Source organism: Zeus faber (genome assembly GCF_960531495.2).
Source record: "Zeus faber genome assembly, chromosome: 8".
Classification (NCBI taxonomy): Eukaryota; Metazoa; Chordata; class Actinopteri; order Zeiformes; family Zeidae; genus Zeus; species Zeus faber.
This window is the reverse complement of record NC_137195.1, coordinates 27,274,864-27,299,702: the sequence shown is the minus strand read 5'-3', so window position 1 is coordinate 27,299,702 and position 24,839 is coordinate 27,274,864. Positions and strand designations below refer to the sequence as shown.

General features: G+C 45.4%; 1 protein-coding gene across 1 annotated transcript in view; it reads right to left on the bottom strand.

Moving 5' to 3' along the window:
• Positions 1 to 7,404: 7,404 nt before the first annotated feature.
• The window catches only part of cobl (cordon-bleu WH2 repeat protein), a gene marked incomplete at its 3' end in the record, with an annotated part of 79,770 nt that continues 62,335 nt past the window's right edge, over positions 7,405 to 24,839 (bottom strand). Inside the window, exons 10-19 of the mRNA XM_080004873.1 lie at positions 19,393 to 19,569; positions 15,187 to 15,517; positions 13,347 to 13,450; positions 12,987 to 13,184; positions 12,393 to 12,574; positions 10,926 to 12,194; positions 10,526 to 10,759; positions 10,310 to 10,426; positions 8,565 to 8,855; positions 7,405 to 7,488 (exon numbers count right to left, since the gene is read on the bottom strand). Coding sequence (XP_079860999.1) covers positions 7,405 to 7,488; positions 8,565 to 8,855; positions 10,310 to 10,426; positions 10,526 to 10,759; positions 10,926 to 12,194; positions 12,393 to 12,574; positions 12,987 to 13,184; positions 13,347 to 13,450; positions 15,187 to 15,517; positions 19,393 to 19,569 — 2,987 coding nt within the window. The remainder of the gene's footprint in view (positions 7,489 to 8,564; positions 8,856 to 10,309; positions 10,427 to 10,525; positions 10,760 to 10,925; positions 12,195 to 12,392; positions 12,575 to 12,986; positions 13,185 to 13,346; positions 13,451 to 15,186; positions 15,518 to 19,392; positions 19,570 to 24,839) is intronic.

Here is a 24,839-nt window from a genome sequence, read left to right as displayed (position 1 = left end):
ATATATATATATATATATATATATGTATATATATATATATATATATATATATACATACATATATATATATATATACATACATATTTTCAGTGTTTATATATATACAGTATGTATAGATACATATTCAAGATTCAAGATGTTTATTTGTCACATACTTGTACATACGATCATACGTATATGCAGCACCCGGAGATGGTGCACAGTAAGTACTAACTGACACGGTTGCTAACTAATTAACTAACTCACTAAACTAACTGAACTAACTGATTCCTAAAACGTCATTTAGTTAGTAAATAGAATAAAATAAGAGCAAAAAATATAATAAAATATGTTATATAGTGAGTGGGAATAAAAACTTGAAATAAGAGGAATAGACTATATATATATATATATATATATATATATATATTTTTTTTTTTTTTTTTTTTAATATATATATACATATTTGTTATATGTGCTTTTAAGATATTATTATTATTATTATTATCAATAGTAATACAAATTATATCAATACTATTATTTATCTCTCTTATCAAACAATAAAAATAAAACTTTATTTTTCATCTTGCATGTCTCAATACAAGTGAATTCGGTTATAAATATGAACTATATACCATATATCCCACTGGGTATAGTATTCCCCATTGAACACTGTACTGCACTACCGCACATACACACACACAGAAAAGATTCATATACATACATATATTTGTTCTATGTTCATACTTGTATATAAATACATAGATTAGTTATTGTTTATTTTTTGTTTGTTTTCTTTTGCACAGTCCTTGGGGTTTGCCCCTTATCCGTTCACTGCCCCGTCCTTATAAAATTGCATGTGAGATATGAACAATCTTGAATCTTAAGTAGTAACAGGACAGGAAAGACATTGCTTGTCTTTGATTTGAATGCATCTTTTCTTTAATATATTGTATTTCCATTCATTCCAGCGTACGCAGGGCACTTCACAGGGTCTCCCCCTGTCACAGACCAGCTTTTGGCTTTCCCTGCCATCACAGATAGAAGAGATTTCCAGAAGGCTCAAAAAAAATAAAGACGCTTCTTACCATCATCCATCTCAACGCTGAGATCCTACATTAAGCGACGTCAGAGAGTGTAGAATCTCTGGGATTTGCAATGTCTACCAAGTGGCTTATTTCATTTGGCTGACAGGCCAAATATCCTTAGTGGCTGGAAAGTGTTGGGGAGGGGGAAAGCCAGGGCCTTAAGGACGTATAAAAAGCTGGAAGCTTCCGAAAACAAATAACTTTGATTCTGGCCTTCCTCTTTTACACCCAAAACATTTTAAGAGCAGGGAGCTGGCCTCAAACTGCTTTGACTACAGTAGAGGAGAGAGCATCACAAACACACACACACACACACACACACACACACACACACACACACACACACACACACACACACACACACACACACACACACCCCTTCAGCGACGCTCATCAAGGGAAACAAAAGTGTTTATTTCAAAGCAGCCCTCCTATGTGTTTTTGTTTTATTATGACTCATCAGACATTCAGCGACACGGTGGCCTTTTGTCTCCCTTGATTGATCAGACACGTTTCTCGATGGTGGATTTGCAACAACAACAACAAAAATGAGCGACAAGCTACAAACCAACCAAGTCAGTGCAGGACCCCACATTATCCCCCAGGACTCGTCACTCGCGGGGACAACGGCAGACAACAATGTCACGTCACACAATCCAACTCCCTATTCGCTAGAAACCAGGTTAACATCATTGTGTCTTAAACTAATGTAAACGTGTATGTTTTTTGTTTTGTTTTTGAATGGCAGGGATACAGGGGACGTCCAGAAAAAGCCTGGAACCCCCTACGGCCTCGTTAGATAGATAGATAGATAGATAGATAGATAGATAGATAGATAGATAGATAGATAGATAGATAGATAGATAGATAGATAGATAGATAGATAGATAGATAGATAGATAGGCAACAAACCTGACAGGATTACCTGAATCAATTGCCAATATACTGTAGAGTAACGGTAAGGAATACATGGAAGATGGAACATTGAGAATATGCAAAAAACAATACAAAATAAACTGTGGCATTTCCGCCTGCCACACGCCACCCGAGTGGCGTTTTTAGGGCCCCCGGACAGAGACACAGGCAGAGATGTTGCAAATACACCAGTTTACTGTAGAGAGTGGCAAGATGTAACAAGCCGGGAGCAGTTGGACATGTCACGACAGAGGCTCTCCCCATGTGTGTATGGGGATGGGTTATTTACCTGTTGCCCATGTGTGTGTATTTGTGTAGGGATCTCAGTGAGATAGCCCACAAGACCGGGTCCAGCCTGAAGTTTGTTGTCATGACCTCTGGCGGAAGGATGAGCTTCTGGTCTAGATCCACCTGTATCTTCTAGTCATGGGCTGTGTCCGGCAGGCTTGATTCCCTACTTGTAGTTGGAACCTTTCGGAGTTGTCCTGCTGGTACGAAGCCAGTTATTTGGGAAGATAGGGGATTGGCAACAGTTATCCTTTGCTCCAGGATAGTGGCCAGTTGCTGGAGAACCTGATTGTGTCTCCAGGTATAGAGGCCTTGGAAAAGACTGGGTTTACAGCTGGCAAAGATATGCCTTAGAGTTGCTGCTGTTTTGCAGACCGGACAAGATAGATCTTCTCCAGTGGGAGTGTGAAGCACATTGTAGGTGGCTCTGATGATGAAGCTAATTTTGCCTCCTTCCATCTCCCACCAATCCTTCCAGGTGAGTTTGCCGTGCTCCAGGTTTTCCCATGTTGTGCAATGGCTCTGTTTGGCCCGAGACTGCTTTGCATCTCTCATTCTCTCCTTTTGCTGGCATACCTAAGCAACTACCAGCTTTCGCCAATGGACTGATGTTGCTTTGTGCTAAGTGGGACGACTTGTCTCTCCCGTGCTACACCTGAACTACTTTTTTTTTTTTTGAACCTGTGCTGTCAGCATGCTGGGCATACAACACAGTATTTGTACGCCATTTGCATCCAGGACAGAGTTAGTCTGCAAGAGGAGTTCAAGTTCTCAACCTGGAATGCAACTCTTTGTAATTCTTAAAGAACTGCTGCAATAACTCTGTCCTGTGGATGCCCTGTAGAACGACAAGAGCACAGTTTTGGTTATGGAGAACCACCACCAACCCCCCCCCCCCCCCCCCCCCCTTGGAGAACTATTCATCATGTTTGGATCTATAAACAACTGATCACTACTGCAAGAGGGGGAGAATCACCACTGTGAGACAAATAAACATAGAAACAAACAACATTTACACAAAAACATGAGCATTAGATGACAACATGTATTGAAAAACTGAATTAGGTCCAGGAAGGCCACTGGTCACGTGGCCTCTTCCTGTCATAGTTATGGCAGCAAATAAGGGAGGAAAGGAGAGGAAAGCACCCCCAGTTGCTGGGGTGCACTCCAAGCAGGGGTGCGTAAGGGGTACACCTGACCTACAATGTCTCCATGCCTGAGAGCAGATTTTGCTTGCTCTACAGCCTCAGACAGAGTCCACTTCCTCCCAGTTATCAGCCTGGGAGTAGTTGCTCATAACCCAATGTCTTGAGACTCAGCCAGGGTCATGTCCAGCCTCACCTTGGTGCAATTGTATTCTTCAGTAAGGCTAGAGACAGGCAGTTCCAGAGCACCGTTCCCATACAAGCCGATACTGCTAAGGCAATGCGGAAGTCCAAGCCATTTCTTTATGTAGGAGCGGATTGTTCTCTCCAGCTTCTCGACTTTGGTGATGGGAATTCGAGACGGTCAGATGCCACATCAGATGTGGAAGCAGTCCAAACTGCAGGCCCAGTTTCAGCTTGCTCGAAAAAAGCCTAAGAATGGCCAATGAATCATGTACAATGGTGTATGGAATTATGAATAATGCAAATGCAGTTAATTGATATACAATAATGTTTAAGGTCCTTTCCAAATAATGTTTTTGTTTTTTTAAGAGTCATTATGGCAGAGTCATCACTTGCTAAGTTGCCATTGGCCCTGCACATGACACTGTGGGGTGGGTACAAGGAAGCCCAAAACCACAAAAAACTGGGATCAGGAAAAAGGCGTAACCAAAACCAAAGCCTGAATTCATTTATTTTTGGTTGTTTTAGTTATGTGTGGTGTGATGTTCTGGTAAGGCTCCATTTAGAGATCTGTAGGTCGCCAAACTGGTTACAATGGTTTGGAATGCCATCATAAACACAGAGGCATTGACACAACAAATAAGTATTACCCACATCCAACAACACACACACACACACACACACACACACACACACACACACACACACACACACGTACGCACACGCCAACATCCATCCTATAAACTACAGATGTGTTTAATGCCGAAAACACAGTAAAGGTTGCAGTTCCGATCCCACCAAAGAGTCCAGCAAAGGATTCACAGCTCAATTCTGGACAAATCATTTTGCGCTGTAAAGCACAGTAATTCTAAGGCGGTTTGTCGCCCATAGTGGTGACTCTAAGTCGCCCTAATTTGTGTTTTCATATTTCTGCGGTGGACAGCTCTGAAAATCTAACTCAGTTGATGGGTTGTGTGCCAAATGCCAAAATGACACTGTGGTCTAATCATGTGCTTGGACAGTTTTTTAAGGAAAAAGCTAATTGATTTCAGATTGGTTATGAATTGGACACAGTGTGTGTGACCCCTATAAGCTTAACGTTCTCTAGATTTACACTTGGTGTGTTTTCCTATACGTCTTGCAAATGATGTTGTGATCTACATCACAACTTGTGTGTCTGTGTGTGTGCAGGGACTTGTGTGTGTCAGCAATCAGGAATGCAGGTCGGGTTCAAGTTCTGAGAGTCATTATGTGGCGACCAAATGGTAGTGAGTCAAGGTTATGAGCCGTTTCAGGGAATAGTAGCCCATCTGTGATGTGACAATACCCTCCATGTCGACAGAGAGAGGCGGGGGGTGATGTTGCAAATTATTTCATGATAGGAAGGAGACAAGAGGATGGTGCAATGGATCCAGGTTACCTGATTTATGCTCTTGAAGGCATTATGTGTCCGCCTGCTGTTTGATTGAATTGATATCTGAGGCACAAAAAGACCAGTTTCAAAGACAGCAGAGAGTAGAGTGGGAGATTTCATTCTCAATGCTGCTGTCGAATATGCATTTCTGTGCTTTGAACTGACGAAGAAAGACAATGGAAGAACATAACTTAGAACCAAGATATTGAACGTCTTCACATACCAAATTTTGAGAGATTTTTATTACAAAAAAAAAAAAGTCTGCTTTGTTGTGGGTGGATCCAATAACAGTGCTGGGACATAAGTCATCAGAGATCTCTACACACAATGCTGTATGCATCTTAATCTCAAGATTAAGCATCTCCTCAATTGGGGGACCGGGGACAATCAAATGGGATCAAGCTCAATATTCATATAAGTTGTGCAACATTTCTAAGGCTCCAAATCCATCCATCCATCCATCCATCCATCCATCCATCCATCCATCTATCCATCAATCTGTTGTATTACGAATGAGTAAATCTCACACCCAATTAAAAAATCTTTTATTGAATCAAAATTTTCATTGACAAATAAAACAATAACTGTGCGAGCAACACTTAAAAAGTGATAGCTTACTCTCAACAAACTCTCACGTTAACTCATTAGAATATCATTCAGTCGAGTAACAATTGAAATCTAGGTTTTTTTCTGTAGTTTACAAATTGTACAATGCGGTGCAAAGAAATCACTTGAACAGAAGTGAACGAGCGATCCTACCCTCAAGGAGTTAAAGGCAGCTTATCAGTGTCAGCACTCTACGTGGCGGAATAAATTAAAATCAGCTTTTATACTGTAAATCTAGGACTGTAACTGATTTGTATCGCTACGGATCATTTTCAGAATAAGCAGTCTGTCATTCAGGTCCGAGTTAGGGTAAAGTCAAATCACGCTTCACCGTTACTAAACATCGTCTTTAATAAAACATATCACAATTTTGTCACAGGTCAACTTTAATTTAAAATACAAAAAACTCTATTTCGTACATAGCAGCCAAAATCATAAATTCTTCTGATACTTAAAATCGAAATCCAGGCAACAGGGAGACAAGACTCCTCGTTGATATCAGCCTTGTTGATAACTAATCAAATGAATCAATCGATCTCGCTTGTTTGAGACCGTGTTATCATGGACTTTCAGAAAGACCAGGTCTCAAACTTTTGTCATAGACATCGTTCCATCGGCGCAAACAAACGTTGATCAGCTAATTTAAACTCTGTTTCATTTCCACGTATTTAAAAGGTTTACACGGGTTATTGGGAATGTTAATATAATTTGAACAGCAGCATTCACTAGGGCTCCAAAAGTGGAAAGTGGAGCAGAAGGAGCATAGAAGGCACTAGTCAGTCATCAGCAGCAGCATATATTGTATATACGATATATATACAGTATATATATACACTGTATATACGATATATACAGTATATATATATATATATGTAGACACACACACACACACACACACACACACTATATATATATATATATATATATATATATAAATACCATATATATGATATATACCTTTAATAAAATATATATTATATACTATTGGCACAATATATTATTGCGCCATGTTATAAATACATATAGCAAACACGAAACACATAACACTGACTGAGCAACAGAATAAGGCATCCACAGCTTCTCGAAAGGAAAATCTGTAAAAAAAAAAATCAATAAAAAAATGTACCAAAAACATATTGTCTTTCATTGACTGCTTAACTTCCTCTTCCCAGCATAAAAACAAAGAACCTGATTTTTTTTAATAAAGTATATGTATGTACATAAAAAAACTGTATTGGCACAGGCTTAGTTCAACACTCCTGAACTATGAAGGTACATATGGCAATATGTAAATGAACGGCTAAATGTTTTTATTATTACATCCCAAAGAGAAACGTGACTGTGCTCTGACTGTAGCGTGTACGGTGTACTCAGGTATTTGCTTCAAAAAAGATTAACCAAACTCAAATAAGCGTCTTAAGAGCATTTTGAGGGTTTAACAGCATGGGAATAAGATGTTTAAATTACGCCGTTTGCTTTGACTGTTTCCCTGTTTTTATCCGTGAAGCAGTTGGTGGAAGTCTTTTAAGTCCTAAAAACAAGTGACTTCAATGGCTACAGCGTATAGCTCCATAGTGGAGCATTTGAATTGTGTTGGGGTTGGAGTATTCCAACACATTTGAGATGCGTAGTTCCCTTTTGGGACTAAACCTGCAACGAATGAAAAAACGGATCTGAACCAAAATCACTGCAAAATGATCCGATCTTTAAGCCATTTCCATCTCTTGGTCTGATGGTCTGGCCATCCGCAGGCGGCTACGATGCTCTATACGGACGCTTCCACCCATCACTGTTGAGGAAGTTGCAGAGAGGTGGCACGAATGGTCCCCAGACGGCCATTCACTTGCAGCGTCTTGACCGGGGCGGTGACCTGGGTCAAAAAAAGAGAGAAAGAGACGTTGAGACACGCTGGTGTGCCGTTGTACAGTGGAAGCTTTAGAAACAATACTGCAGATCACATAACCGAGGGCTGTGACGGTGAGAGTGTGGCCGGCTGCTTTTCAGACATTTTCATTCTGTCACCCTCAAACGCAGTCTGTCGACTGCAGCTTCGAATGCCACACAAACCCTGAAGCGACCCCGGCCCCACCCCCCAAGGCGCCAGAACGCAGAAGGAAAGCAAGCCGCCGGATTCCCCCCGAGGAAGCGAGCCGATGGCGGATCAAGTGTCTCTCGCCTTTGTGGCAAGTGGTTCTCTCTATCTCATCAAATCCATAACCCAATCTGCCTCCTTCCACCTCAAGAACATCTCCAGACTCCGCCCATCCCTGTCAGAGTCCGTGGCTGAAACATTAATCCACGCTTTCATCACCTCCCGTCAGGACTACTGCAATGGAGTCCTGTCCAGGGTTCCAAGCAAAGCCCTGGACAGACTCCAGTATGTTCAAAACTCTGCTGCCAGAGTTCTCAGCCGCACCAAGCCTTGGCAGCACACCACCCCCACCCTCATCAATCTCCACTGGCTCCCTGTCAAACCCCGTATCTCCTATAAAACCCTACTTTTAACCGACAAATCCCTCCACGCCCTCCGCCCGCAGTACCTAGCTGACCTTCTCCACCCCTATGCCCCACACGGATCTGCTCTCCACCCCCCGCATGAGCCTTCGAACCTTCAGGGACAGAGCCTTCAGTGTGGTAGCCCCCACCCACTGGAACTCTCTCCCCACTGACATGCTCCATCCCTGGCCACCTTCAAAAGCCTGCTAAAAACATTATTATTATTATTATTATTATTATTATTATTATTATTATTATTATTATTATCTCACGCTCTCTCCTGTCTGTTTTCCCTTCTTTTTTTTTTCCCCCAAACTAACCCCCCAGAACGGGAAAATTGAGGGAAATGGGAAACTTGCCAGTGGGAGAAATGAATGGGACTCGAACTTTCTGAACGTTGGACACCTGACGCCACCAAGGCCCGGTCGCCGCTCTCGCCTTCTCACATACCTTCTTCAACCTGTCAGCGGCGGCTCCGGAGCGAATGGCCTCCATCATGGCCTCCCTGGCCAAGGCGGGGTCCTTCTGGGCGTCTCCACCTGGACGGACTGTGCAGGGCGGGGCAGGTGGAGATGGAGGAGGGGGAATGGCCGGAGGTCTGAAGGCGGGAGGAGGGGAGACGGGAGGCGGAGCCAGGAAGGAAGCGGGGGCAGGGATATGCGGGGACGGGCGGCTCTCCTCCTCCTGCCGCCCAGCCGCCTTCCTGCAGCTCTGCAGCTCCTCGGCGGCCTCCGATTTGGTCTGTGGAGCGTCGAAGGGGGAGAGACAATGGTGACTCTCGGCAGATGCACGCACGCAAACCTACTACTATGTAGCTTTAAGACTACAGACTTGACTGATTCACTAAGCTGTATTCTAAATTGGGCCAAGCTACATTATAAGTACCACCACTATTTATATATATTAGGGCTGACCCAGACTAAAGATTTTCCTCGTCGACTATTAGTCCTCAGTTCAAGCCATTAGTCGACTAATCATCGCAAGTTTATGGTATTAATTTAATTATTTCAATATGTGTTTTTGGGGCATCAGAAAACGGTTTGAGTTCCAGGTCTGAGAAAGAGTGTTATAAGTAACATTTTTAACACTTTGCTACATCACAGATGAATACAAAACCTAATAACCAGCCTTTAAATATGAATGTAATTTACAAGCACAAAGCAACCGTCTGTTGTTTACACCGGTTAAACATTACATTGGTAAAACTTATTAGGCCCTATTTCTTTTTTTTTTTATTAATGTGCACATTTAAACTACATATTGAAATAATTTACACTGAAATGGGGCGAACAGAAGATAGTTTTCCCGGGTAACACCTCACATTTCCCAGGGCCTGTCACTCGCTGCACCATCTGAGTCCAGGATGGGCATCCCGGCCGCTGGCTTTACAGCTCCCTTCCAGCCGACCTCGCCGCTTTCCGGGGCCGCGGACTCGCACTCACACTACTTTTTTCCTGCGTCCTCCAACCGACCGATGAAAAACTTGGTCGACTAAGACTCTTCTCATCAACTCGACTATTTGGGGGCAGCCCTAATATATATATCCCAAAACGTACATAACCTTCACCATCATTTTGTCCAGTAATTTAAACACTTCAAAGGGGGGCTCGCTAACTAAATCTTAAATGCCTTTTTTCCCTCCTCTTTTAGAGCAATGAGAGGAGCTTGAGTCGGATTTAGTCATGCAGCATTCCACGGATTCCAGTTCTGGTCAGAAACATTCTATAATAGGACCGCAGTTGGGCCTCAGCGACAACAGCAAATTTCCTGCCCCTTTCATTCCACAACACTCCTTAGATGACAACAGACCGCAGCCCGCAGTCCACCCAGAGGGACGGAAATGGATAGGGATGCATAACATGGTTCCAACTCGCTTTAGGCATAAATGCACGTTACTCAAACTATTCTTGAATCTATGTTTACAAAACATACAAAAGAGGTTTTTTTGGGTTTTTTTTACTTCAACAATCTATCATTTTAATTATATGATCCTAATTATGTGTACATATTAATTTGAAGGACACCAGAGACGTATCGAAATTTGAGGTTGAGGTTATGTTAAACTCCTACTTCAACCAATCCCGTTCCTGAATTCCTCCCTCCACCCAGGGGTTAATAAGGTGATATCTTATTCAATCTTATCCCAGGGTCAAAGTATACATTCATGTACACTGCAGGTGTAGAAAGCCTATTACCTTTCTTAACCTTCCGGAGCTGCTTTGAGCCCTGATGGCAGCCAGTAAAGCAGACCGCTCATTCTCTTCCTCACCATAGGTCGGCTTCTTTAAGCTGACAGGAGAGGCACCAGATATCTAGTGACAAGACAAGAGGAAACTTTGGCATCGCATCAACACCATCCAAAGATTTCTGTTTATTGTTTCACCAAAAGCATCTCACCCAAGGACACTCACCTTCTTAAGTCTGTCTTTGCCACCCCTAGTCTGGATGGCATCCATGAGAATGCTGTGGAGAGACGTTTCCTTCTCAACGGACTTGGAGATAATTGGTCTGAACCTCTTCACTGGCCCAAACAAGGTAGCCTTAGGCGGCTCAGGAATGACTCCGCCGCTAGAGATTGTGACGGAAGGTTCCGGTGTGGTAGCAAGTACAGGGTGGGAGGCCAATGTAGACACCTCTATGTTAGTCTGAAGATAAGATGTAACACATAGGGATATATTCATTTCACAGACTTACTCATCAGACTGCATCATATAACATTGTATGAGATTGTATCATATATGCATGAAAGTATGTATATGTATGTGACGAATAAACCTCTTGAATCTTGAATCTTGAATCAAATCCACTTACATTGGTCTTCTCATGGGATGTTGTGTTGAAGCTTGCTGCCTGTTCGGTGGAAGTGGGCTGGTTTACACTCCTTCCTGTAGGGCTGGCGCTTTCTACCTTAATGTGTTTGATATTACTTCTGTTGTCAGTGGAGGTCACGTTGGCTTGGGTGGGACTAATGGGCCGAAAAGGTTTCATGTTGACCGCTTTGGATTTGACTGACTTGGAGCTTTCGGTGATGGAGCTATTATTCAATCCCCCCCATTCCTGACTCCTTTCTTCGACACCCTTGGGTCTCCCTGAGATGTACTCAGGCTGGCTCATGGATCTCCTCTGACCAAGAGGATAGGATCCAGTGCCAACGTTGAAGTGCTCATTTTCTGCAAGAGGCGACCGAGTGATTTGGTGTGGATTCACTTGTATGGATTGGACACCCTTCTGTTGGCCAAAGCTTTGCGTTTTCGGGAGAGCAGAGGACTCTGGGATACTGAGGATGCTGTCGGCTTTGACCGAAGACCTTGGGGTGTATTTAGAGATGGCAGAGGCCACGTACTGGCTTGAAGTTCTTCTAGTCGGTTTGAGGAAGGACAGGTTTCCGTGCTGGTTTGCCAGAGGAGGAGCCGCAGGGGGAGATTTATTGCTTGGCTGATGCGTGTCCTCAATGACGGACGCCTTTCTCCCCTTCTCTTGGTGAACTTCCTTTTCGACTTCAGCAGCTTCTTTCACTTGATCTCTTACCTTTTCTTCAACCTTAATGTTAGTGGCAGACTTCCATGTGTGCTCGTAAACTGTACCTCGGTGCTTTTTGGGGTTTTCAGTCTTGCTGGATTTTGCCACAGTTTCAGAGACCATAGCGTGAGTAGTTTGTGGATCATTTGTGCTCTCTAAATGCTTCTTGTTAAGACCTTCACTTTGGTTGGCACGGCTATCGTGTCTTTCAGATGAACTCCAAAAGGCTTTGGCTTTCCCTAGAAGGGGTGAGCCCTCACTGCTTTTGATACCCAATTCTGATGAAACACAGGGTGCTGGCTTTTGCCACGCCCCAGCTTTTACCATGTTCCCCTGCTCGTCGATCTTAATGGCACCTAGCGTGAGGGCGACAGCTGGTTTTCCTGCCGAAGCAAGCGGGACCGAATGTTTGGGAGGAACCACTGTGAATGTTTTCATACCGAAACGCGACAAGGCGCTCTGGGTGATCTTGCTGTGTGAGACAGCACTGTTGAGGTGGATCCTGTAAGAAAGAATATCTTCTACTTCCTCTTTGTCTTCTGATGACACCGTTTTCTGATTCTTTGGTGGAAAACAGGGTTTCTTCTCTTTTGAAATAAGAGTGTTGCTTTTGACGCTAGCAGGGGTTATCTGAGTATTTTGACTTTGATTCTGCACAGCCACGTCACTTTTGACCCTTGAGGTTCTTTGTTTTTCTTCTTTTACAGTTTTTTGTATGTTAACAGTTTTCTCTTCAATTTTCTTGTCTGCGGTCTTAACCGTTTTTTCAGCTTGGTTCATGTCACTCCCAGACTTGATGTTCTCCAGTGAATTTGTGCTCTTCACAGCCCGAGGTTTCCCCTGTGTATTCACACCATTTCCTTTGTTGTGACCCCCAGTGGTAATGGCATTGTTGTTTTTGTTGTGCGCTTCTACACTCGACTGCTGGCACATGGTTGGACCTGGGGTGGAGTTTAATATGTCAATTAATTATATAGTATTTGATGGTCGCTTTTAGAAATAACTAATTGAAAGTATCAGCTTTGCAGTATTTCAAAGCAGAACATAAAAGAGTTATGGAAGTTTTGGAGAACTTTTGACTGTTTATGTTCCTTACTTACATACTGCCACCTACTTTTACTGGTACATTATGTGCCTGCTGTGTGAAGAATAAACAATGAATGTTTTACTTTCTCCATTGACTTCTATTGCTTTCACATACTGAGACAGTGATACATAAGTGATTGAAGCCTAAATTGCATGAACATATAGGTAAGGGACATATATGGGGCATATATGGTCCAATATTCCTAGAAAACCTCCATATCACACAGAAAACATTATTTTCATAATTGGAAAATGAATCATCTTTACATTCAATGTCAGTTGGCTGGGTCTGTGTCAACGTCTTCGCTTGTTTATCTGGAATGGTGTCTTGGTAATCTTCCAGTACTTCATCTATAGCTGTGACTGGCACATCCATGTCCACCACAGACACCGGCACATCGCTGCTGTCTGTGGATAAGGTATAGGGAGTCTCCTTCATTGAGACTATGTCCATATGGCTGATCACTGGAATAAAGTGCAAGGGAGACGATTGGATAAAATTAAAACAATGGGTAAGAATTAAAGACAATTAAAGAATATCATGTATAACACACCATGCAAAGTATTCCGCATTGTGAGGCTATTTTAGCCTGACAATGTTTCAAACATGAGCGATGTGAAAATTACCTTCTAGGTCTGCCTCAAAGTCCGCCAAAGTCTTATGGAGCTGAGCCGTGAGTTCGTCATTGGTGTCCTTTACCCTGCCTGACTTCTCTTTCATGTCGATTGGTCTGTATTTCATAGTGTGTTGAGAGTAAGGCACAGATATTAGTGAAGAGTCACATACTCATGTATTTATAAAGAACCCCATTATATCTGTATACCCAGTCTGTGGTTAGACAATACCATCAGCAAAAATTCTGCACTCTGCGTCAACTATGTTAATCACTTAATGTTGTGTATGGGAGTGTTCACAGGTTAAAGTCTTGCTGAAGCTCATATTGGCAGAGGAGGGCTACAAACACTAAGTGCAAATGAGTGATATAAAACATAATGACGATTAAATCCTTGGCCCTTCCCAGATGTTATTCCATCCAGCAACCGACAGACTAAATCAATTTCATAGAAAAAGAAAACAAACCATTACTTTGATGTAAGAAGCTCAAACTCAATTCAATTTAAACCCCTTTTCTATTGTCGTTGGAGCCTGGTTGCTTTGAAATATGCGGCCATAAAGATATTACGGCCACAGAGCTTAGTCTTGCTTTATTCTCTACTCAAGGGTTCCACTGGAGCGTTCTCTCATGAGTATGAGCTGTATGTATTAGATGTAATAAATTTCCCCAACGAGGCCAAACCAAACACAAAATCTGTCTTCTGCGAGACTTGGAACACTCCTCTATTCTCCAACGACTCTGAGAAACAGTGGTCATGGAGCTTTCCTGGAAGGCTCGGAAAGGAGCGAGAGTGGTCTTGGATTCTGGAGGTACGTATGAGCAGAGCGCGTTGATCTGGGATCAGTTGTCCGGCCATATGACCACATTCATTTCACAACAACTTAAAGGGCAAAGCAGTGATCTCCCACCTTTGAATGAGTGCCTAGAACCATAACTATCAAACCTCAACACTAAGGGGGTTGCCAGGTTTGGCTCCAACTCAAATATAACACATTGGGAGAAACGATTTTGGCCAGTTCTGCTGGCAAATGACAAAGGCCTGGGGAGAATTTAAAAAAGTTGGAATAAGTGTAAAGCGGTAACAGATATGCTCACTTTCATAGTGAACACAAGGGAGGGACCACATTTCAATGCAGAATCACAATGATCTCGCAAGTTGTCTTTTGCTGTGCTGTTTTTTTCAAGGGTTATATTGTTAGTTTTTATTACAATGATGAACCCAACACTTTCTCACACAGTTAGAAGATTGGGGTGAACCCATTAGGTCATGCTGTTTTACTAAGCAGTATAATTTGGAAATTGGCTCTAGAGCAATTTGGCTCGATCACATCAGAAATGTTAAGCTAAAGGTTGGAATGACCTTGTTGCCTGTGAAATAAATGTTTGCCAAGACAGGGAAACTATTTGTTTGAGAATGAATTTTGCAAATAGGTTGATGCCATGTTCCAACATGGCAAAGTACAGTTTTACTAGAGCTATTTCACTCCAACTAATGTGTTTGCAATCAAACTGGTCAAACGTGAAGATTGTAAGTCAGGTAGAGACATGTACCGGCTTTGTCACACTTTGTCTCTACTATTACTCATTTATCACTGTTCCTGACTTTCAGTGGAATTGCATCATGATATTTAGTCACTTTGACACAAAATTTTGTAGCCTTGAATGATGTTGAAACATATCATGATTAGAGATTAAATACTTTAAGGAGTTGAATGTGAAAACTAGAATTAGGGTCTGACATCCTTCCAACTACTACTGACTACTTTAAGTTACACTACTATCCTAGGATTTGGACAGTTTTAGCAGATATAATGATATATATCAATATCTTAACAGATGTTCCTCCTTGCCTGTGCCTGGATCCCCAGGTGTCGCATCCCTCGTCACTGTCACTGGAGACATCCTGTATGGGTCCTGGCGGTCTGCCTCCAACTCGCCCGCCTCCCCCTCCACAACTCACGTCCAGACACACGCCCCCGTCCGGGGACACAGGGTGGGTGTCCCACGGGGACCGGACCAGGCCGGAGTCCTCGGCCATTCCCTCCGATGCGGCATAGCCCTGGTCGGGCAGGCTGCTACTCCCGCCACTGCTTCCCACCGAGAGAGTCTCCTCCTCGGGTACATTTGGGTCCAGTTCCTGGGTTCCTGGAGCTCCCGACCTCGGTAGTGAGTGGAGCCAGGCTGGGGGAGTGAAGGAAGATGGCAAAGAGGAGGAAAAAAGCCAAGAGACGATCACTTACTGTAAGCGGGATAGAGGGTGCATCAGTAGTATCATAAGACCTGGTTATATGTTAGTTATCAGTGACGATTAAGAACAAAACTGATATTAGTTGAATAACATAAATTAAATCTGTTTCTTAAAAGCCTTGAAAAAGACCATGGCAGGCGAGAGGGTTTAAGCGGTGGAGACAAAAACAGAAGCTTTGCTGGTAGTTTCGATGATTTGATGAAGATGATTTTTTGCATCACACACACACAATATTACTAAAGCGCACACACCCAAACACATATAAAACAAAAACAAATTCCAAACTACACACAAAGACCAACTACACAAGCCAAATATTGTATACAAACTACAAGCCAGTGGCATAACCACTTATGGCCTGATGAAGCAGCTTTAATGACGTGGGAGGCTTACTGTAAACTGAACATTTTAATTAGAGATTTTACTGTTACTGTCTCCCCAAATATATAGAGCTGTTGCTTCATTGTTGCCTCATCTCCTGAATACAATTATGCTCTGGTCAATTCTGCGGGCTTTGGGCTTCTTTAGTCAGTCACTGATCTCATTGAACTGGAGGCCAAGAGAATAAATGTCAATGTACCATTTGTTAGGTTTTACAGCAGCCCAGTTAGAGGGTCTTCTCGAAAATAAGTTTATAGTTTATAGTATAAGTTTATGCAGTTTATATCCATTCCAGTGTCTCTGCGTGAGCATGTGCATGATAGTGTTTGTGTCTGTAAATGTCTGGTATGTGTGTGTATACTGTATATGAATATGGAGGCTCCTCAGTGCACAGATTCACGCATGCAACAAAGTCTAAGTGTGTCAGTACAAGAGTGTTTGTGTGTGTAAGTGTGTAAGTGAGTGTGTGTTTGGCCTGTCAGTTTTGGGCCTGGTCCTAATGGTGTGGAAGGAGACAGTCAGTTCCAGGAGATGTGGTGGTGAGTCACACAGCCACTCTCACAGATCCTTCCCAGCAACGCCTGAGTCATGCCAGCTGCAGGCACGGCCGGCGTGCACATGTACGTGCAAACATGCACCAAGATTAAGATTCAAAGGTGAATAGTTTCTCCAACAAAGCTCAACTCTAAGCCAAATCTGTTATTTGCATAACAACCGTGCAAAACCCCACTACGAAATCATCAATATAGTTTCATAAAAATCTTTATTTTGAAATTATCAAACAAATTTCCACTTTTTTTCCCCTCTAATTACAACACTTCTTTGATAACAGACATTTAGACTTTCAGAAAGACAATGTATTTGAGCTCACAATTACCTACAGGTCTACAAATCCAAGCTTATAACCTGCAGAGTACAAATAATACATTGTGAAAGAAAAATAAAAAGCTTGTTTACTACAAAAAAGCAAACTGTTTAAGATGAGACATTTAGGCACAAGATGAAACTTTCAAACAGCACAAGAAGTTGAATTTCCTTCACCAACACTGAAACACTTACTTACGCCTTGTATCGTCTCCCCCTTGTAATGTTCACGACGAAGAATATTTTAAAGATAAACCTCTTAAATATCAGATATCAACAAATACAGTAGCTTTCTTTCAACATGAGTGAAGGATACCACTAACGCCATAAGCCTCTCCATAATAATAATCATAAAAATGATAATGAAGTCATAATTTATATGTAAAACAAATCTCTTTTTTGACTTTATTCCGTATCCACCTGATCTGATTCTCAACACAGCATGAAAAAAAGGACGCAACAACCATTGTCGCAAGGTAACATGGCTTATAATAATGGCTCTGATTGCAGGTCTAAGGCAAATACGGAGCTGGGGAAAACACAGTGTCCCAACTATTCATCCGTAGATATCACATCGCAGAAATATCGACCTCTAGATATCGTATGGCCATGACTGCAAAACCTCATCTTGGACGGTTGCTCATAAATCACGCTGAAATCGATACGCCCTGGGTTAGCTCATCCGTCTTGATATATTGTAGTCCCCCTGACCAACATTCAGTGTCCCCATTCCAAACATTACAATGTCCCTCAAGCGCATTCTAGCCAGCAACACTGTTTATAAAAAGATCAACATGAGGGGAAGAAAATGGGAGATAAATGTCCATTTCCGTGATAAAATTTAAATTGCCGCACGATTATTTCCTTTCCCTCAATTCATTTTTTGTCCTAAATTTAACCGAAACGCAACCTTAGACGGGAGGAAGTGAAATGAGGCAAACGTGACATGAAGTGACAAACAAACGGTATAGTTTCTGACACGCCCAAAGAGCACAATGTGATGTCAACACTCTGAAACAAAACAAAAAAAAGTGGAACTGAGGCACGGTGAAGAGGAGGACGTTCGTTGGGAGGAAGGAGGGTCGAAGAAGAAGAAGAAGCAAAGGGAGCAGATTGGGAAGAAAATGGCTGATGGAAGAGACGAACGCAGGAGGATCAGCGAAGGCAGATCGAGGCCACAAGAGAGAGAGAGAGAGAGAGAGAGAGAGAGAGAGAGAGAGAGAGAAAGAGACAGAGAGAGGCTTCAGGAGCGCTTGGAGCGCAGACGGACTGGTCCACAGCAGTACACTATGTAGGGGAGGTAGGGGGAGAGAGAGGGAAAAAAACGAAGAACAGACACCGTTAGAGCGAAGTGAACATCACAGTGAAAACTTCATTGCGTGGGAAAAGGGATTAGGGGAGCGTCACAACGCTGCACTGATATGGAAATGAGCAACAGTGAAGTTCATCACGTTAAGCGATGCTAAGTAAAACCATGGCGTTTTTGACTCTGATAAGATGTGAGGGGGCTGGGGGGTACGTATAGATCCTCGCGCCTTACCGCCTACCAATAATGCACCTGAAGTGATGCGGGTTTAATCCAAGAGCCCCATGCGAGCGTCTTTGATGTCTGAGTTCTTCAGCTTGCGATTTCGGAGTAAAAATCCCTTTGCAGCGTTTCGGTTTGAGTGAATGGGGCCTCTCCTGTGAATAATGCTGCATCCATGACAGCTATATGGAGCCCATGAATACTGCAAGTTAACAAATTGTATACATTACTAACTATCTAAAAATAAAGAAATACTTCACTCAAATGGAACATGTACTAAAATGAAACCACTGCAACAGCAACAACATGAATTTCAGTCATACACAATGACAATAACGGTATCTTCCATAATGTATCAAATATCATGTTTATTGTGTGTAACTCTATATAATGCATATACCGGCTTCATAAAGGATTACTCCGTTTGATTATAGTTGCTCACAACCCTGACCCCTGCCACCCCAGTAGAGTAGACAGGCCACTGCAGATTGACATTTATAGATATGAAACACCTCACTCACACACACACACACACACACACACACACACACACACACACACGCACACACACACACACACACACACACACACACACACACACACACACACATACAGTACACATGGCTACCAGTTTGCTGATTGAAGATAGCCTTGTTACATAATGAAGGAAAATGGCCCTGCCCACAATAGGGAACAGCAACACACACACACACACACACACACACACACACACACACACACACACACACACACACACACACACACACACACACACACACACACACACACACACACACACACACACACACACACACACACACAAAAGCAGCCTCACAGGAATCGAAAAGCAAACGGAAGTTCATAAAAGGCCAACAGTTTGAGGGGGGGAAAATGGAGCTTGAGACTGAAGCTTCTGTGGAAAAAAGAGGTAACAGCTCAGAGGGAGTAACCGGGGAGGGAGGGAGGATAATCGGAATCTTTGATGATCAGTCAGTCGGATTGTCCGGAAAAAAAACGACAAAAAAAAAAACCTACACTGCGCCTCTCTCCCCTTCCTGTGGCCGTGCGGCGATCCAACTTGCGGGGATGGGGGAGGGGGAGGGGGAGGTGAGGGGGTGTGAGGGGGCGTGATGAGCTGTGGCGGAGGCTGCTCCCAGCCCGGGGAGAGGCAGCGGCGGGGCTTGGCAGGCGGGGGCCGATCAGATGACGTGCCTGGGAGGAAGAGACAGCATTGCAGAGGTGGGGGTGGGGTGGGCGCGGTCGGATCCACCCAAGGTTAAACAACGGAGGATGATACGTGTTGTCAAAAAAAAAATAATAATAATAAAATATGTGAAGGTGCCGGGTGGGGTGGTAGAGGGGGTGACCTTTACCTACTGTTCACACAAAGGGAAGGGCGTCGCTTAAATGCTGCACTGGCATAGTAGGGCAAATAGATAGCAGGATTAAATCGAGAGAAAAAAAAACAACAACAAAGATAACTCACTAGAAGTTTCCCCACTATTAACCCATCAGTCTTCATGTTTTTGAACGTTTGACACAAAGTACTACTAAATTATCATGAGACTCCACTAATTACTTTGTAGTAGACATTCTCACAAAACTTCTTGTATTTAGGTGTGAGGTTAAAAGTAAATCAAGTAATTAATTAATTCTGACCTCTAGTGCTACGACTATGGAGGGGTTGCAACTTTTGGGTCAGGCTACACTACGGTTACAATTGCACTGCAGGCCAAAGTGGTCCAAATCCGGTCTCCAGCGCCCACTACTCTCAGGTGCCCCCAAAGTCCCCCGACTCACTCCGATGCCGAGCCCATGCAACTCGGTCGCTCCCGGATCTCAGACCCAGTGTCCCGGACGGCCGCAATAAAGACCGGCACCTGTCTGTATTGCGGCCGTCCGGGACACCTCCGAGCCACCTGCCTGGTCCGGCCGGGAGAGGACGACTCCTCGGAAGGATTACGTTCCGGCCGCTCCAGCTCAACCCTCTCTCCCGTCCTCTGATTCCGGCTACCCTCTCATGGGGGGGTATAACACCCTCTTCCTCCACTATCATAGATTCCGGGGCGGATGAGAGTTTTCTTGACCTGGGACTAGCACTGTCAGCTAGGGCTGACACCCGTCCCTCTCCCCACACCGCTCGAGGTCAAGGGGCTGACCGGGTCACTTCTGACCCGGATTACCCACCAGGCAGCCCCCCTCGAGCTGCTACTCTCCGGCAACCACCGTGAGTCTTTGGGGTTCTTCCTCATCCATTCCCCCCAGAACCCCCTGGTTCTGGTGTACTCCTGGCTCGGACCCACAAACCCCAGATGGACATGCGCTCGGGTAGCGTGAGCGGCTGGAGCACGCACTGCCCCACGCCCACTGCCTCCGCTCCGCCTCTACCCCACTGCCAGACGGGCCGCCGGCGGTCCCAGAGAGCCCCGACCTGTCCTCTGTTCCATCGCAATATCTGGACCTGGCCCCTGTTTTCAGCAAGCAGGGCGCGCTGTCCCTACCACTTCATCGCCCCTACGACTGCGCAGCCAACCTCCTGCCAGGCACCCCCCTCCCCTGCAGTCGCCTGTATAACCTCTCCCGGCCCGAACAGGAGTCCATGGAAACCTAAATCCGCAACTCTCTCGCCGCCGGGATCAATGACCCCTCATCATCTCCGCTGGGTGCGGGTTTCTTCTTTGTCAAGACCCTCCTTCCCTGCATTGACTTCAGGGGACTCACACTCAAGAACAAGTATCCCTTGCCTCTGATGGACTCAGAGGTGCCACCCACTTCACCAAACTTGACCTCCGCAACGCCTACCACCTGGTCCGCATCCGCAAAGGGGACGAATGGAAGACTGCCTTCAACACCCCGCTCGGACACTTTGAATATCTGGTAATGCTTTTCGGTCTGTCAAATGCCCCAGCGGTCTTCCAGGCCCTGATTAACGATGTCCTCCGGGACATGCTCAATTTGTCTGTCTTTGTGTACCTTAACGACATCCTGATCTTTTCCCAATCCCTCTCCGACCACGTGAGACACGTACGCCTGGTGCTGCAGCGGCTCCTGGAGAACCGTCTGTTCGCCAAGGCCGAGAAGTGTGTCTTTCATGTTCCGTCCGTTTCCTTTCTAGAATTCATCATTGGCCGAGGGAGGCTGGGGATGGACCCCAAAAAGGTGTCCGCCATGACGGAGTGGCCAACCCCAAACAATAGGAAGCAACTTCAACGCTTCCTCTGTTTTGCAAACTTCTACTGGCGCTTCATCCGAAACTTCAGCCGTATCGCCGCTCCCCTCTCCGCCCTTACTGTACCTCCATCGCAGTAGGCTGCAATTGGACCCCCGCAGCCGAGGCTGCATTCCTCGACCTCAAAACCTCTTTTCGTCGGCCCCAGTCTTGGCCCAGCCCGATGGCAACCTCCAGTTCGTGGTAGAGGTGGACGCTTCGGACACGGGGGTAGGAGCAGTACTGTCTCAGCGCTCTCCAACTGACAGTAAGCTCCACCACTGTGCCTTCCTCTCCCGCAGGCTCACCCCACCCGAAAGCAACTATGACATGGGCAACCGGGAACTCCTGGCTGTCAAACTATCCCTGGAGGAGTGGCCCCACTGGCTTGAGGGAGCAAACCACCCTTCTTCGTCTGGACAGATCATAAGAACCTGGCCTATATCCGAAGCGGCTCAACTCCCGGCAGGCCAGGTGGGCGTTGTTCTTCGGCCAGTTTAACTTTTCTCTATCCTACTGCCCAGGCACCAGGAACACCAAGCCTGACGCCCTGTCCCGCGTGTTCACGGCAGAGGAGAATGCAGGGGATCCAGAACCCCTCCTTCCACCCCCTTGCCTTGCCGCTCACCTGGGAAATCGAGTCTCTGTCACCCAAGCGCAGGAACACCAGCCCGACCCCCTAACCACCTGGTCGTCCGCCAGCGCTTCTGGTCGCCGACCCTGCTCCCTGACACCTGGTCCTTCGTCTCCGCCTGTCCCACCTGAGCCCGGTCCAAGACCTCCACCCAACCCCACTCCGGCCTCCTCCGCCCCCTACCCATCCCGACTCATCCTTGGTCCCACATCGCCCTGGACTTTGTCACTGGTCTCCCACCATCCCGGGGCAACACTACCATCCTCAGGGTGGTGTACCGTTTTTTCTAAAGCGGCCCACTTCTTCGCCCTGCCCAAACTACCATCGGCAAGGGAGACCGCAGACCTGCTCGTGGCCGGGGTGTTCCGCCGCCACGGCATCACGGCAGACGAGGTGTCAGACAGAGGTCCCCAGTTCACCTCCCAGGGCACTGCTCGGCCCTGGGGGCAAAGGTCAGTCTCTCCTCCGGTTTCCACCTCCAGACCAACGGCCAGACGGAGTGGGCAAACCAGGAGGTGGAGGCCATGCTCCACCGCCTGACAACCACCAACTCCCCCTGGTCAACGCCTCTTCCGGCCGTTCGCCCTTCCACTGCTCTCTGGGCTACCAACCCGCGCTGTTCCCTGCCCAGGAGGCTGCGATTGCCGTACCCTCCACCCAGGCCCACATCCGTCACTGCCGGGGGACGTGGAAGAGGGCCCGCTCTGCCCTACTCCAGGCATCCGCCAGGTCCCAGCGACAGGCGAACCGGCACAGTGCGCCTACACCCACGTACGTCCCCGGACAGATAGTATGGCCCTCCACCAAGGACTTGCCACTCAAGGTGGACTCCCGAAAACTCGCTCCCCCGTATGTTGGCCCCTTCCCCATTGTATCCATCATCAACCCCTCTGCCGTACGTCTCCGCCCCCCTCCCTCCCTCCGTGTCCACCCGACCTTTCATGTGTCCCTGCTTAAGTCAGTGGTCTCCAGCCCCCTCTCCCTCCCCGCCAAGGCCCCACCACCCCCCGCGCCATCGACGATCACCCGGCGGCGCCTGCTGGACGTACGGCGCCGGGGGAGGGGCCTTCAGTACAGTCCGGAGGAATGCTCCCCCAGGAAACAGATCCCTGATGCCTCCCTCATCCCGGATTTCAACCGCACTCGCCCTTCTGGTTCCAGATGTCCGACAAGAGGCGTCCGTAGAGGGGGTGGTACTGTTAGGCCCACAGCCTCCCAGCACTACTAGAGGCCGCTCTTGACCCATCCGCGGCTCCTCCCTTAGGCCAATTTCACACACCTGGGATCAATTACCTTCTGAGGTAGTGATCTGGTGCGATTTGCACATGTTGTTGTAACAAGAGGCTGTAGGCACTTTGAGAGAGAATATGCTCCCCTCCCTCTGAAACAAACAGTAAGACAATGATCTTTGGAAGATCAAACCACTTTAACAGTTGGAACTGGCCAAGAGAGCAGACTCAGCCATCTCTTGTCTTTGTCTCCGGAACCCTTCCCCTGCTGTGACTGGCTGGATTAGCGAACAATGGCCATTTGGCCCAGGAGATTTACATGACCTGATCTCTCCTGAAAGGAGATCTGACTTAAAATGTATCTTAATCAATGTGTAACCACTTTAACATTTTTCCTTGGGTAATTGTGCAAAGAAGGATACCACTCCAACTTTGGGAGAAGTATCATCAAGAAATGATATGTTTCATATGTCATTCCATTTGCTGATCTTGAACACCCCCTAGCTGCCACCGTGTTGTTACCTCACACCATACTCTTCCTCAACTATTACTATGACTATTTATCTTTTATTTAAAAGATTCATTCTGTGCACAACTTTTATCCGTGCATTTAAAATAATTATTGCCGTGTATAATTTCCCCTCTTGAAGTTTCATTTTTCGTATGTGTTTATGCTCTTGCATTCCGAAGCTTCATTCACATGTATGTTATCAGATTCTGCATTCCAAAGATGTATTCACATGTGCAATTTCGTCTTATTTAATGTCAAGATGAATTTCACCATGAAACCACACGACTGTAATACGGAGATTGGAAGAGACCGGTTGTAGGATTCAGATTATAGAATACGGATTTGAACACCTCACTATGAAGAGAAACGCATGCCTCCACAGCGCACTTACAGAGAGCCTCGCGAGAAATTCCGACCAATTAGAAACCTCTCAGGAACCCCTCGACCAATGGCCACTGAAGGAGGTCACTTCCTCCCCTCGGACTCCGCACCCTCTCGCGACAATTTAGTTTACCTGAAAGACTTACTTTCCCTCTACCCGGTGCCAAAGCACCAGGAAATATAAGATATAAATATAAAAGACGTTTTCTTTGTTCTTTGAAACCACGTTTTCCGAAACGCGACGCAACCACATCGAAGAGACCCTCAGGTACGCATCGTACCTTGAAAGCCTGTCCTCCTTTCACCTCCGTTTAAACCTGGCTGAAGAACCACTGTTTAAAGATCCCTCCTTCCGACTGGAATAAATGATTCAAGATTCAAGATTCAAGAGGTTTATTCGTCACATACATATACATACTTTCATACATATATGCAGTGAAATGTAATGGAGCGCCGGCGCAGGCGACCCCAAGGGGCGGCACCACTATCGCCATGAATTGAATAACCGCTTTGGACCGA